This window comes from Denticeps clupeoides, chromosome 1, assembly GCF_900700375.1.
Source record: "Denticeps clupeoides chromosome 1, fDenClu1.1, whole genome shotgun sequence".
NCBI lineage: Eukaryota > Metazoa > Chordata > Actinopteri > Clupeiformes > Denticipitidae > Denticeps > Denticeps clupeoides.
In genome coordinates this window covers 17145586-17159583 of record NC_041707.1, presented here as the reverse complement: position 1 = coordinate 17159583, position 13998 = coordinate 17145586, and the positions used below count along the sequence as shown (strand labels likewise).

General features: G+C 39.9%; 1 protein-coding gene across 5 annotated transcripts in view; it reads left to right on the top strand.

The window, feature by feature from the left end:
- The window catches only part of mctp1a (multiple C2 domains, transmembrane 1a), a 126111-nt gene that overhangs the window by 43175 nt on the left and 68938 nt on the right, over positions 1 to 13998 (top strand). For all 5 annotated transcript variants that reach the window (XM_029002631.1, XM_028953351.1, XM_028953831.1 and 2 more), the window contains exon 2: positions 9506 to 9623. In XM_029002631.1, coding sequence (XP_028858464.1) covers positions 9506 to 9623 — 118 coding nt within the window. The remainder of the gene's footprint in view (positions 1 to 9505; positions 9624 to 13998) is intronic.

Genomic DNA, 13998 nt, shown 5'->3' with positions numbered 1-13998 from the left:
ATATTCTAGTTTCTTCAAAATATCCGCCCTTTGCTCTGATTACTGCTTTGCACACTCTTGGCATTCGCTCCATGAGCTTCAAGAGGTCGTCACAGTCTTGAAGGAGTTCCCAGAGGTGTTTAGCACTTGTTGGCCCCTTTGCCTTCACTAGGAAGTCCAGCTCACCCCAAACCATCTCGATTGTGTTCAGGTCCGGTGACTGTGGAGGCCAGGTCTCCTTATGTAAATGGTCATGAAAATAAAGAAAACACAAACTTTTGGCCTGTACTGTATAGCCCATAATCACATACAGTATGTCTCAATGGGCTCAATGTCTCAGGCCCTAGAGTTGACCAGCCCCACAATTGACCCTTCTGTACATAAGGAAAACCTTCACTATAGAAAAGAGAAAAAAGAAAGGAAGAAATCATGGGAAGGAGTGATACAGAGAGGGACCACCTTCCAGGGTAGGAATTGGTGATGATTTGTCCAAGAATTAATGTCCATTATAATGCTACTGGTCTATTTGAAGATCCATCACCCTTAGTGAGCAGTGGGCAGCCATTAAAGGCGCCCAGGGAGCAGTGCGTGGGGACGGTACTTTTCTCAGTAGCACAACATCGGGATTCCAAATGGCAACCTTCAGAGGCCAATGGAAAGTCACATTTTAACCAGCACTGTCTCAGAACTATGATGAAGTCTAAATCCCAACTGATATACTTTATGAATGTTGTTGCTGTGTAGGTATGTGCACAGCTGTTGGGCTATGACCTTTTCTAAAATTGTCGACATAAATGTGAGGTTGTATATCAGTCTATAATTCTAAAGCTGACTGTGATCAAGGTTGGCTTTTTTGAATTAGGGGTGATGACTGCTACCTTGAACAAATTTGGTACTTGGTACCATTCATTGACATGTCTAAAAACTTAAGATACACACCCCATCATGATGAGAACTCTGCTAATCACGTTTTATTTTGACTTGAAATGTCATACAATGAAATTATTGCTGCTCTTGCACATAGACACGGCATTCTAATCAGCCGGACTCATTTTCTGCCCATACTGAAACGTAACAGGCTCAGCCGATGGAAGGAATATACAGACTTAGATCATTTTATTGATTTCATCCAGGTTATTGATGTCATTACAAGGTCTGGGAAAAATGCACATTTATAAATGCATGTTCACAATGGGGCTGTGGTAGCCAAGTGGTTAAGGAAGCGGCCCTGTAATCAGAAGGTAGCCGGTTCGAATCCCGATAAGCTGAGGTGCACGTGTGCTGTGCTGCAGTGTTTCACAATGGAAAATGACTTCACTTTCACTTTTCACTATTAGATTAAAAGCAGCGCCTTCAGTGCAGACATGACTGTAGTAAATAAAGCAAGAAAATACAAACATACAAGAATACAATACAATAAGGGCCAGGAATTACAAAGTGAAGTGACAGTGCTATATACATATGGCAAGAATCATATTAGCTGATAATTGTTATATCCCAAACTGGGTATTGAGAAAATAATGTTTTCTGGTTGCATTTGAATTTAGGAGCATAATAAATAATGATACTGTTCTGTGAGGATGTGTAGTTTTCCCATCGAGAGCACTATGTTTGCAGACAAAGACAAGACTGAGAACAAATAGCGTCGAGATCAAGATGGGACCTAGACTACAAAAAATGTTTTTGAGAACTACAACACTAGTCTAATGTACCCCGCAAAATTGCCACAGGTCAGGAACATGCAACATGTAATATGAAATTGAGTCATTTCAATGATCTGTTTGTTCTAAGGTCCTTGGTTTGAAGGCCTGGAAGTGCTTGCTTCAGTCTGAAGTAATGTTTTTCTGAAGAGATGTAATAGTCTGAAGGGGGTGTACACTGACCCGGTTATTCTCTGAGCCATCCACCCACATTGCCCACGAAAAAATCAACACCAAATGCAAATGTGATCTTTGTCACCTGCACTGAGTTGAAAGGGAATGAAAAGCAAACAAGCCTCGTCCTTTTTACCCAAATGACCAGTCACCTCCAACACTGCTGCCAAGGGCCACACCAGCACACGTGATACGACATACTTTAAATACGAACCGCACCTCTGATGCAAAATGGCGATGGTGGCCCCGAAGAGGATCAATTCAATTTGAGATCACAAGTCAGGTGGTACCCTGACCCATGTAAACCAGTGGTTCTACTTCATATGCATAAGGTGAAAAAAATTGTATTATTTCCCAGATAACTCCAAATCTCCCAGTTGTGCCAATGCTTATTTTGCATGCATCAAAACTTCAATTGCTCAAGTAATTCTAAGGTCTTTACGGACAAGGCCTAAGTATACATTGTAGAGAAATGTATGTGAAGATATGTAATGTAATTTATTTACACGGTCCACATCTCTGTATGTACAGTGAAAGAAAGTGATTGTTTTTGTCTTTGTGATACACAGCACACCACTGCTCACCATTCGTGAGCAGTGAGCAGCCATGGAGGGTGCCCATGGAGAAGAGTGTGAGGACACTACCTTGCTCAAGTGCACCTCAGTTACCAGGACTGGCATTGGCAATATGAACTTGAACTTGAGAGGTCTCAGTCAAATTAACCTTTAAGTATTTCTTTAGTATTTGCAGTTGGTTTATTTAAACAAAAGAATTTTCTAAAATAAGGCCCTGTCATTGTCACCTTGCAACACTTCAGTTTGCTTCCTTAGACACTAGACCAACATTTCATAAGATGTTTACATACAGTTTATTTCACATCATATGTTCCTAACATCCTATCAAACATTATCTTGACATTTTAGCATGCCCAAATACATATATGTGGATAAATATGTGAATGCTGCCTGCTTGTAAAGCCAAACCACTGCTCTTCACTGGAGTTTCACTGCAGTTAGTAAACATGTGGTAAAGCTAATTGCAGTAAACATGTAGTAAGCTCTTAAGCTCTTAAGGCCTTTTATAGTCACCTACCAACTCACATAAAGCTTGAAGTACTAAATTTACAGTCTACTCTCGCTAAATAAGAGGCACTTCACACATTAATTTGAAGAGCAATCTTAAATAAATAATACACAAAATAGATTTTCCTCTTATTTCCAAGTTATATTGCATTACATTGATCACCTTAAAAGCCAAGTGCATCCCTGACCTCATCTAACTTGTCTAAAAGCACAGCCAGCTGCTGATGTCATACCCTGATTTTTATGTCCCAAGAAATATCTTGGGACAGATAACTATATAATTTATTTATTTACTTATTTATGAACTCTGGTCTTCTAAAACATTCACTTGTTTGTTATGGTAAGAGCATTCAAGCAAATGAGACAACAGGTCATAGATCTGTTTTTAAATTCGTATTATTCCCTGTGTGTGTGCAGCCTGGAATATCAGTTGGAGTAATATTTATTCTATAAATAATATGCATATCTACAGACTTAGGGATAGACAGGGATACTCATCCCATGTACCCAGTCTGTCTCAGAAACATGCATGCTAAGCAGGCAATAACCCCGCCCTTCCACTTGTGCTGGTGACAGCTAAATGAGTGGGTAAGATGCATGTCCTCTCCACGCATCTGGCCTGCACTTGTCTTAGGGTGACTTCATGCCCAAGTCCAGCGCTCATCTCAATGGTCCTAAAAGGTACAATGAAAAAAAACAACAACTGGTCTGTTAGCTGCAGTCAATTATTTTCAAGTGAGGTAAGTGGGGCGTGGTAAGTAGGGGACCCCGCCCCTTCCCTGTGTAGTGGATTGGTTGACTTGTTTTGGACAGTTCCCTGGCTTTTTTTTATACTGTAAATAAACTGTTCATCCCCTGGCACCTTTCCGTCCATCATCCTTTCCCCACACAGACTCCGGCGTGACAGTTTATACTGGACATTTCTATAGTTTGTGTTTTTTTCACACTCCACCAGAGGGGTGGGGCATTTTGGCCACTGTTTAGGGACATGTCTGTTATTGACATTTGTTCTTCAGCCAGTTGACCAAGCCTGACACTTTTTTTAGAATATGCTTCTCACTGGATGCAACAGCTCCAACTTTGATGCATGGAGTCCTCGGTGTGTCTCAAAAGGCATGCAGTCTCATGTGCAGCTGCCTTCAGCCCTTTCATTTTACTGGCTCAGCAATCGGGGCACTTCCTATATCCTGTAGTCAGATGTCTTAATAATTTCCCTCAGAGAACTTCCTACCATTACTACCTACTAACAAGGAGGCCTCAGCATAATTCCTGAAAACTTCTGGTGGTGTATGTTATTGTTTCATGTTGTGATGAGATTGTGAGGTCACATGTTAGGTAGCCTTATTCATTATTCACCGAGCCCATCACTGCAGTGTCCCCTGACCCTATCAAATTCATCTGTTGCTCAGGCTCTGCATCTGTTGTAGCTGCCAATGTGACGGTCAGTTGGACTCATGGGATGACTAGAGATTAGAGGCTCTGTTCAACCAAACTGTTCTGCCATTGACTTATCCTGAAAGGCTGTCTGGCTGCTGTACTGTCTGACTGAATTGTGGCTGACAACAAAGCTGCATCGCTTATCTTACAGTCTGATGTCAAGTTATATTGCTGCTTGTCTGAAATCCACAGAATGTTAGTCCTTCTTGATATTGATAACTTTGAGATTCAATCAGTGGATATAAAACGTTGGCGCCTTTTACAGGCATGCTTTTCCAGAAATCTCTGTGATCCAGCAATTACTGTATATCGCACAGTGTCTCAACATTTGTGTGTAAAATCAACCAATTAAAGCACTTACCGTTTTCCCAGACTCACTCATGTCAGCATGGTCCATTTGTAATTGTAATGGTGCTGGAGTCCTCCTGAGTGGATTAAAGCAGAGAAGAGGCCAGTGAATGGAGCTGCGTGTTTCCAATAAAAGACTAATTAGGTTTTTATAGAGCCAGGGTTTGAGGTTCACATTGAATATATGTTCCCAATCTTTAACACAAATCATGGTACAAATGACTGATGTTACTCAAAGGAGGCAAAGGAAGAAATTTATGTTCTCAAGAACAAAAGTACAAATGGTACAACATGCTAAGGTTTATGAAAAAATGCTTCTAGGGGGGAAGCAGCCTAGTTGGTGAGTTGGTGAATTAACTAAGGTTACAGAAGTAAGCTGGATAGTGCTACTATGATGGTTCTTATATTGCTTCATGACCCAACATGAAGAGGAAGAAACTCATTATAGTTAAGAACCTTAATATTTGTCATTGAAATTGAAAGGCCTTTAAACTTATACAATAATAAAAGACCTGTTGGTTCCCTGCCGTCAATTCTTCATCCAAAACAGAGACAGCTTCTGTTGCTTTGGAATGGGTGACTAAATGAAAGCCACGCAAGCTGGTTTGCTGGTAAAATTCTAGAGTGACAAGATTCTATCAATTGCCATGTAATATATGAATACTGTTTATTACAGAGATTTCCATATTAACTACATATTACATATTAATTAACTGAAATGCAGAACGGTAAGGTGATGTTTACTTGTTGGAAGTGTAGCAAAAGTGTTCTCCTGGAAGTCTTCTCCTGAACGCTGTCAAGGAGTAGGACTTGTGGTGATTGACTAAGCAGGCAGCGGTGTCTTGCAGCCCAAAGAGATGCACTTTTCAGCGCAAAGCTTGGTGGCTTGTTTTGCTGATTCTATATATTTTATGCAAAATCACTCTGTTAATATTGCCTTCACCCCTCAGAATCCATTGTTCCTCTCCCTCCCCCCTTGGTCATGACAATGTGACTTATTCGCTGTATGTATTTCACAGGAAGTGTAATGAATGCTCTGCTTATAAGACATTGAGGGCAAAATTTTTAGCCCCCCCAGGATTTTTGGAACATTTTCCAAAATAAAGTCCTTCACAATGCTTGCCAAAACTTCACCAGTGTTTCAAATATAGTAAAAAATGTGGTATTCAAAAATATTACCCCATATGAATGTTTGCTTTCAAAACACACCTACAGTAATTAACCAGTCAGCTTTGAAACCACACCGTTGCAATTGTATTCCTAATAACAGGGCACTTGAACACATGAGAGAGACAACTGTTACATACCATGCCAAAGACAAAGGAATTCAGTCTGGAGCTCTGTCAAGATGATTGTTGCTGACCTGTTCTCTTCTGGAGTCAGTGTGTGGAGTCTGTGCTTTGGTCTGATGAGACTAAACTGGAACTGTTTGGGCACAGGGATGTTGCTTATAGTTGGCGAAGAAAAGGAGAGAATTCTACATTTACATTTAAGGCATTTGGCAGACGCCCTTATCCAGAGCAACTTACAACGTGCTTTCAAGTTACCATCGATGAAGTGAACAGTTCTGGTTCATTAGGACCCTCGACTATGAATACAATCTTTTTATTCACTCTTGTTGTAGATTCTGTACATAAGTCAGACAATAAGGAGGTTACAAGTTCATCTAAATATTCTCTAAAGAGGAAGGTTTTGAGCTGCCGTTTGAAAATACTCAGTGACTGAGCTGTTCTGACCTCAAGAGTAAGTTCAATCCACCACCGAGGGGCCAAGACGGAGAAGAGTCTAGATAAATGTCTTCCTTTTATGTTTAGTGATGGGGGGACCAGGCGAGCAATACTGGAGGCTCGGAGTATACGAGGTGCAGTGCGAGGTGTAATAAGGGCTGTGATGTAGGATGGGGCTACTCCATGTTTGGCTTTGTAGGCCAGCATCAGTATTTTTAATCTGATGCGTGCAGCTACTGGGAGCCAGTGGAGGGAAACGTAGCAGAGGGGTGGTGTGGGAGAATTTCAGAAGGTTAAAGATCAGTCGTGCTGCTGCATTTTGTTCTAGGAACACAGTTCTCACAGGTGAATGCTGTGGGGCTGCACAAAGCCCAGACCTCAATCCTATCAGTTGTGGCTCAGAAAAGGAATGCTATTGATTATTTTGGATGTCTCTTTTTGTTTCAACTTGGTGTATCAATAAAATATCATAGTTAAACTAAGTTGTTATTGTTATTTATAGAGTATTTTTTTTAGAGTAACAAACACTTGTTGTTAATGGTCAATTTCATGTAGAAATCAGTAATATTCATAAGGGGGCTAATCAATTTGGGCTCAACTTTGAAATAAATTATGACAGCATAATTGCTCATCAAGGAATTAATCCAGATAATTCAGATTTTTTGCTTCTTAGACCTTGGTATGTATGTATGAGCAGACATAGTACATTGTTATTTCTTTTAGTCAATTTAAATTGGACAAATTTTAAAGATTTTTTTGCAGATGTTCTGCTGATGTTTTGAGTTCCTGTGATGCATTTCATTATTTAAGGGGCTTTTCACAAGGGCCCTTTTCTGTGTCAAAACCTGTAATTACTATCTCATCATCTTTGAAGTAAAGATGCTTTACTCTGGATTCAGTATTATCACATACCTGCTACTTCTGGCAAAGTAGAGGAAGAGATCCTGCTACTGAACGTGCCATGCTTGGCAGAGCTGGATTTTACTGAGTCCCACCATGTTGGCTCAGCACTTCTGAGGTCATTACTGGCAAAGGGTGACTTGAACCACCACCAAATCTATGCCAATGGGTAATACGGACCACCACATATCTTTTTGGTATGTTGGACGGATAATGGTGGTGCTCCATAGCCTTCTGCAGAGGTGGTGTTTATTTTAAGCCACAGAAATATTCCAATGTGCCAAATGTGTGTGTGTGTGTGTGTGTGTGTGTGTGTGTGTGTTATGTAAGATCAGTAAGGCTGGGATGAGTCGTGCCAGTTATTCCAGCTGCCTTCTACAGACTACCACTGTTGCAATGTTGTTCCATACAGTCAATATTGCGCAGTGTATTAAATTATTGTACATTTGAGCAGTTTGTTAAATTATTGTACATTTTAGTACTTTTAAGTAAGGAAATAAATAAATATGATGAAGACATTTATTGGCAATAGCCATGATATAAGGGCAATATGTATTTATTTATTCCCCAAAACAACTTCATTATGATAATAACAAATTATTGTTCTTATGTCACTTTTCTTTTAATTGTACTCTCACTTATTAGTCAGTTGAACATGGTTAAATAAAATATTATTTTAAATAAAACTTTATAAATAGAATCCTATTGAGCACAGACCTGAACTATTATGAATTTTGATTTTGATCAGGGGATGTGCACATGCTTCATATGCATTTGTTTTAGAGTGATAATCCTATCTATCATTTTCAATACAAACTTTAATTCAAGCCCTGTGCTTGTGAGGCTTTTGATGTCTCCTTATGATCTATAATGAAGCCTGTGGCTTTATGGTGGTCCTGCATCTCAGTGTGTGTTTGTTAATAACGAGCTCTGGCTTTTCTTCTTTCCTGATGAAAACGGGGTGCATAGGCAGTCTGATTAAAGTCATGGCCATCTTGCTCCTCTTATGCTCTGTGGTTTGAACTCACTAAAAGCCTCAAAACTGCTGTTGTTGTGCACACTTAGATCAATAGTCACACCCATTTCAAGTGTCTGCAAGATGAAGTGCCTTGAGACATTGATTATTGGTAGAAGTATTTGAATGAAGCCTGAGGATTCATTTTTGGTCCAAAATTGTCAGAGGAGAACACTTGGGTGAGATGCTTGATGTGCTGAACCTGACCTGAACAGAGCAGTAATCTATGAGCCGAAGCGGTGCATTGTTTGTTTGAAAAAGACGGTGATATCACATGGGAATCTAAAAATGGTGTATCCTGAAGCAGGAGGGTGTAAATATAATCACGTCAACTCTAATTTATAAAAACGAGGAAACACAAGGAGGAAACAGGTGCTCTAAATATGGTCTTTATTCTGGATCAATCTTTATCACATACCTTCAACTCCTGGCAATGTAGTGGAAGAGATTCATCCTGTTAGTGAAGGTGCCATCCTTGGCAGGGCTGGCTTTTTACTCATGTCCTGCCAGGGCTCATTTGAATTATTCACTTAAGCTCCTTTTGGGTGGTCTCAGTCAACATGCTTGAGGGGAGAACCCATGGGTGAGATTTTTGATGAACTGTATATGATTTATATAGTCTGAACATTCATTTCAGCTGCCACTTGCACATTACTATTCTAGCAATGCACTTAAGGGAAACGCTAGAGTTGGACCGGAGACCTTGCATATTCTGAACTATTGAAAGAAAAAATTCTATCTAGTTGTGTTTCTTTCTAGTACATGTAAGATGCGAAGGCCAGCATGGGAAGGCAGCTGTCAAGTCACCTTGCCTTGTTTGTGTTTTGTCCTGTCCTTGTCACTCATCATTGAGTGATCTGAAATAGAGAGTATAGAGCATGCTGATCATTTTAATGAATGAATTATCAAATAGATACATGAAAAAGACAAAGCAGGTCTCCATAAGGAATCAGCCTTTGCTCTCTGCATTAGTGCTTGTGATACACAATGTGAAGTTGTAAATCAATTTTGGACTGGAGTATATTCTAAAGGTTATACAAAGATAATACTGCCTGAAATTTTTCCTTGAATGTGTATCTTTCATGTTTTACTGGCATTAAGTTTATTTTTTTTATATTTTTCACGTGTCACTATTTTTTGCAGGGGATTAATATTGTGGGGCAGAGTAATGCAGAGCCCCCACCAGCAGCCATTCCAGTTATGTACCAGCTGGACATCACGCTGAAGAGGGGACATGGTCTTGCCATCCGGGACAGAGGAGGTACGAGCATACTGAATGTGAATTTTGAGCATACTGAATGTGAAGGTATTCATCACAGATATTGCTGTCTGCATTTCCATCATTCTGTTGTTCTGGTGAACATTGGCGATGTGTTGAATGCAGTTACATTATAAGTGGTTGTTCTGGTGAACATTGGCGATGTGTTGAATGCAGTTACATTATAAGTGGTTTGCAAATTTGCAAACACTATGCTATATGCCCTCTACTATTATTGGCATACATTGTAAAAATTAGTAAAAAAGTTTAGAAAAAAAACACTGTTTGTTGAATTATTTTTGTTTCACAATAAAAATTTTCAACATTTCTAAAGAAATTCTTTGCATAAAATTTTATCTTTTCATCTTTTTTGAAAGTACTGAAACAAACAGTAAAGTACACTTATAAGGCTTATAACCATAAAAAGGTTGTCAATAACAATGGAGGGCACTACAGTATATCCCTTTAAGAAAGTAAGTGAATTACATTATGTTTCTAGGCAAAAAATTTGTTAAATGTTATGAGAGGGTTGGAGCTAGTTCTGATACCAGTGGCTCACAGTGACACAAGTGACCCTGGCTGCTAAGATAACAATCTCCCCTTTTAAGCATATCTCTGGCTGTTTCTTGTTTCTACAGAATCTGGTTGCTTATTCTCTCACCAGATAGTAGCCTAGTGGGTGGTAGTAGCCTAGTGGGTGACACACTCGCCTATGAACCAGAAGACCCAGGTTCAAATCCCACTTACTACCACTGTGTCCCTGAGCAAGACACTTAACCCTAAGTTGCTCCAAGGGGACTGTCCCTGTAACTACTGATTGTAAGTCGCTCTGGATAAGGGCATCTGATAAATGCTGTAAAAATATACATATTTTCTAAGACTGATGAAATAGGGCCCCGTATGTCCCACTGGTCAAAAGAATATTTATTTTTAAATATCATAATTATCATGTTCCTAGAGTTTTGTATCAACATACACATTACAGGGGATTTGCAATGACCAGTGTTTTCTTTTCTTCTGCAGTGCATTAGTAATAGTAACTGATCTACACTCACGAATTCACTCAGCCTGGCTGTACTGTGGCCTCAGTTGCCTTCCAGTCAGGCTCTCCATGCTGTGAAATTGTCTTGAGGAGTACATCGGAAGTCCTTAAGCAGACACTTTAGGAGGAAAAGGAAAAGAATCTGTTGGAGTCTATTGGGGTCCTGAATGTCTTTTGGACCCCCATTAGAGCAGGCTCAGTGCCCGGCTGGCAATGTGACCTAAACGAGAAAGAAAAACTCATTTCTCTCTTTGTTGATTCTGGTGTTTAGCCTGTGGGAGAAGGTAGTGCTCCTTGCTGGATCTCCTGCTTCCATTTTTGATACGGGATCAATTCTGCTTTCTCTCTGCCCTGTGGAGATTTCTCACAAAACAGCAGTAGCCAGCATTCCTGAATATTGTTTTTAAAAGGGTCCCCGTTCATGAAAAATGTTACTAACATTAATGGCTTGAAAATGTGTGAAGCATTGCAGTTTCTTGGCGATTGGATGAAAAAATGAGCACTAGCGTATTTTTTTAGTTCCGTCATGCAAGACTCTGAAGAACCATTGGGTTAATTCGATTTTTTCATAAAAAAACGGCGACATGACTTCCTGTCTGTGCCAAACATTGTCTGTGCCACCTCAACTTCTATAGGCCACTCTCCTCATTATCATTTAAAGAGAAATGACACGTCCCAGGGAAATCTCATTGTGGGACTGGCTAAAAGTGGCTGTAATTCTGCGCCACGTCAGAATTTCGGAAAGAGACTTCAGATACAATATTCGGGGAACTCTAACACGATATAAAACCAATGCTTACGTGTCAGAGGACCTTTCGTAGCAGCCCACTGCTCACTAAGGGTGTGCTGTATCACAATGACAAAAACAATCACTTTCACATCTCCTGTCTCGGCAGAAGCACTGCCTCGTCATTATTCAGTTTTTTTTATTTCTCCAAATAGCATTTCTGCTAAAGGAGCTTTTTTTGGCTGTGTTAGTGAGTAATTAGTTTTGGTTTCCTCTTCTCATGGCTGCAGCCTAGTAGCAGAACATTTCCGAAGAGCTGCACTCATGGTTAGTGATGTGAAAGAACAACTGGTTCTAAAGTTTATTCCACCCTGTGGCATTTTGGAGCGTCTGTGATTTATGTTATTTACTTTCTAAATTCTGTCACTTTTTACAGCACCCCATCTCTACACATAAGAGATATATGCATCTTTTTATTAATTTCCTGCTTACCTGGGACACTGCAGCATTCTGCATTATTGCATTTTTTTCTCTTCTTTACATCAACCTATCAACACTTTTTAAACCTCATCCGTTATGGAAGGAAGGAAAAATTTCTCCCTGCTGCCTCAGTACAGGGGAAACTGTGCCTCATGTGGCAAAGAAATATTTGAGAGAATGTGTCTTCTGAAGGTTGTTAATATATTGTATTTTGTATCATACTTCCTTCATGTCGCTCTCTCTGAGAATGTCGCAAGTGGAAATTCAGGCATGCAGCATTACACACCCACACACCATGAGCGTGGGAGTGAGAAACAGGGGTATGGAGAAGGATGCTTGCAATTTTGTGTAGGTCTTAAAGATCCCCCGCATGCTGGTTTTTACACGCTCTCAATTTTTCCAGAGAGGAAGGATTTTGTATAAACACATTAACATGCAGATTTAGATTACTTACATGGAATAAAATAAAATCTTTTCCTAATCTCCTTCTTTTTGTCTCCTGCAAATGATGGGATCATTTTGAATGTAAAAAAGTCTTTAAATTCATGATGAACCAAACATGTTTATAGGTGTAAAATATTTAATGTGGCCCATAGTAAATGAAGCCATTTGTCTTTTTTCTGGTAAAAGAATACCAGAATATCTTTTGGGACTGCTCTGAGTCACTCACCATCAGTCTTTGGAATATGCTCCAAACACATGTATTTTTGTGCAAATCGTGATAACCAGCCACTGTATCTCAAAGGTTGAGTCAAAATGTGCTGAAAATGATTACTGGAGACTTTTAGGGAATGTCAATGTGAAGCATTGAGATGTACAGTTTTTTTCTGTATGTGGTTAAGGCTATTCTATCAAGGCTTTGCTATAAATGTGCAAATTTTGCTTCTGATTAAAAAGCACACTATAATCACTGATAATCTTGGTAATATAAAGCAATGAGAGATTACACTTGTCTTCTCTGAAAGCATCTCCCCATGATCTCTGCCCTCTTTGTGAGACAACTGTCCAAGGTTTTACTGACTAGACCTGTTAACTTAGTAATTACTTACTAATCCGAATTGCTGCTCTTTTATGGTTGCTGCCTCAAAATGAACAAGCAGAATTTTTTTCGTTGTGTGTTTGGCGGAGCATCCATGGCCTGGCTTGTGAAAAACGTTGGTTGTGTTCTCCGGAAGTGCTTGAATTTTGGGCAGGGGTTCTTGAAAGGTGGTTTGGTTTGAGGGCTGAGTAAGTGTAGGATTGCTGTCCCAGTCCCCCTGCTTTCAGCCAGTGCACAATAACAAGAAGCCTATACCCCACGCCTCACAGCTACCTCAAAGATCATTTTACATAGGTGTGTGTGAGGAACAGAGAAAGTGTGCATATGTTGCTATGGTGGAAAGAGACAGAGATCATTCCTGGGTTGTTTTGTACTATAATGAATGTAATGTAATGTCCAGTAATGTATTGTGCATCTGAATAGTAATTGTTTCATTTCACAAGTCTGCCTCTCTGTCTCACACACACATATATTTCCTTTGAGCCCTTCCCATTTCACTGGGCACTATGGCACTTTTTTTTTCTGATAAGATGATATTGCTTGTGGTCTGGGCCACAAGCCAAGTCAACACCTACTCAGTGCTTGTTTAAAAGGTAAATGTCCAGTCTAAGTGTGTGATTATTTCATTCCTCAATAGAGAACAGACATAAACATTCTGAGAAAAAACTCAAAACATATTTCTCTATGATGAAATCTGATTACATTAAAATTTCATTACATTGGGAGTACATGCATGCGAATTAAGGACAGTGCTGTGACTACAAAATTGGGTTTCACGAAGGCGAAAGCGCAGGAAAGCAAATGCTACTCACGAAAGTGCATGGACTGAAACAGAGGGAACAGACACACACATACACACACCCCGGCAGGCACAGTGGTGGCCATTATTTGCAGGAATGGGGTATGGAGAGTATGGATTTCTGGAGGATGTGGACCATTGACTGAACTCCACCCTGCGTGACGGCGCCTTTGCCATCAATTCCACCCACCTCCCTGCCACTTTTTTTCTGGGTGACAGACACTGCAGTCTGCTCTGGAACTCTGAAAAAAGAAGAGCATTCATCTCTGTTCCACCTATCGGAAAGAGTTA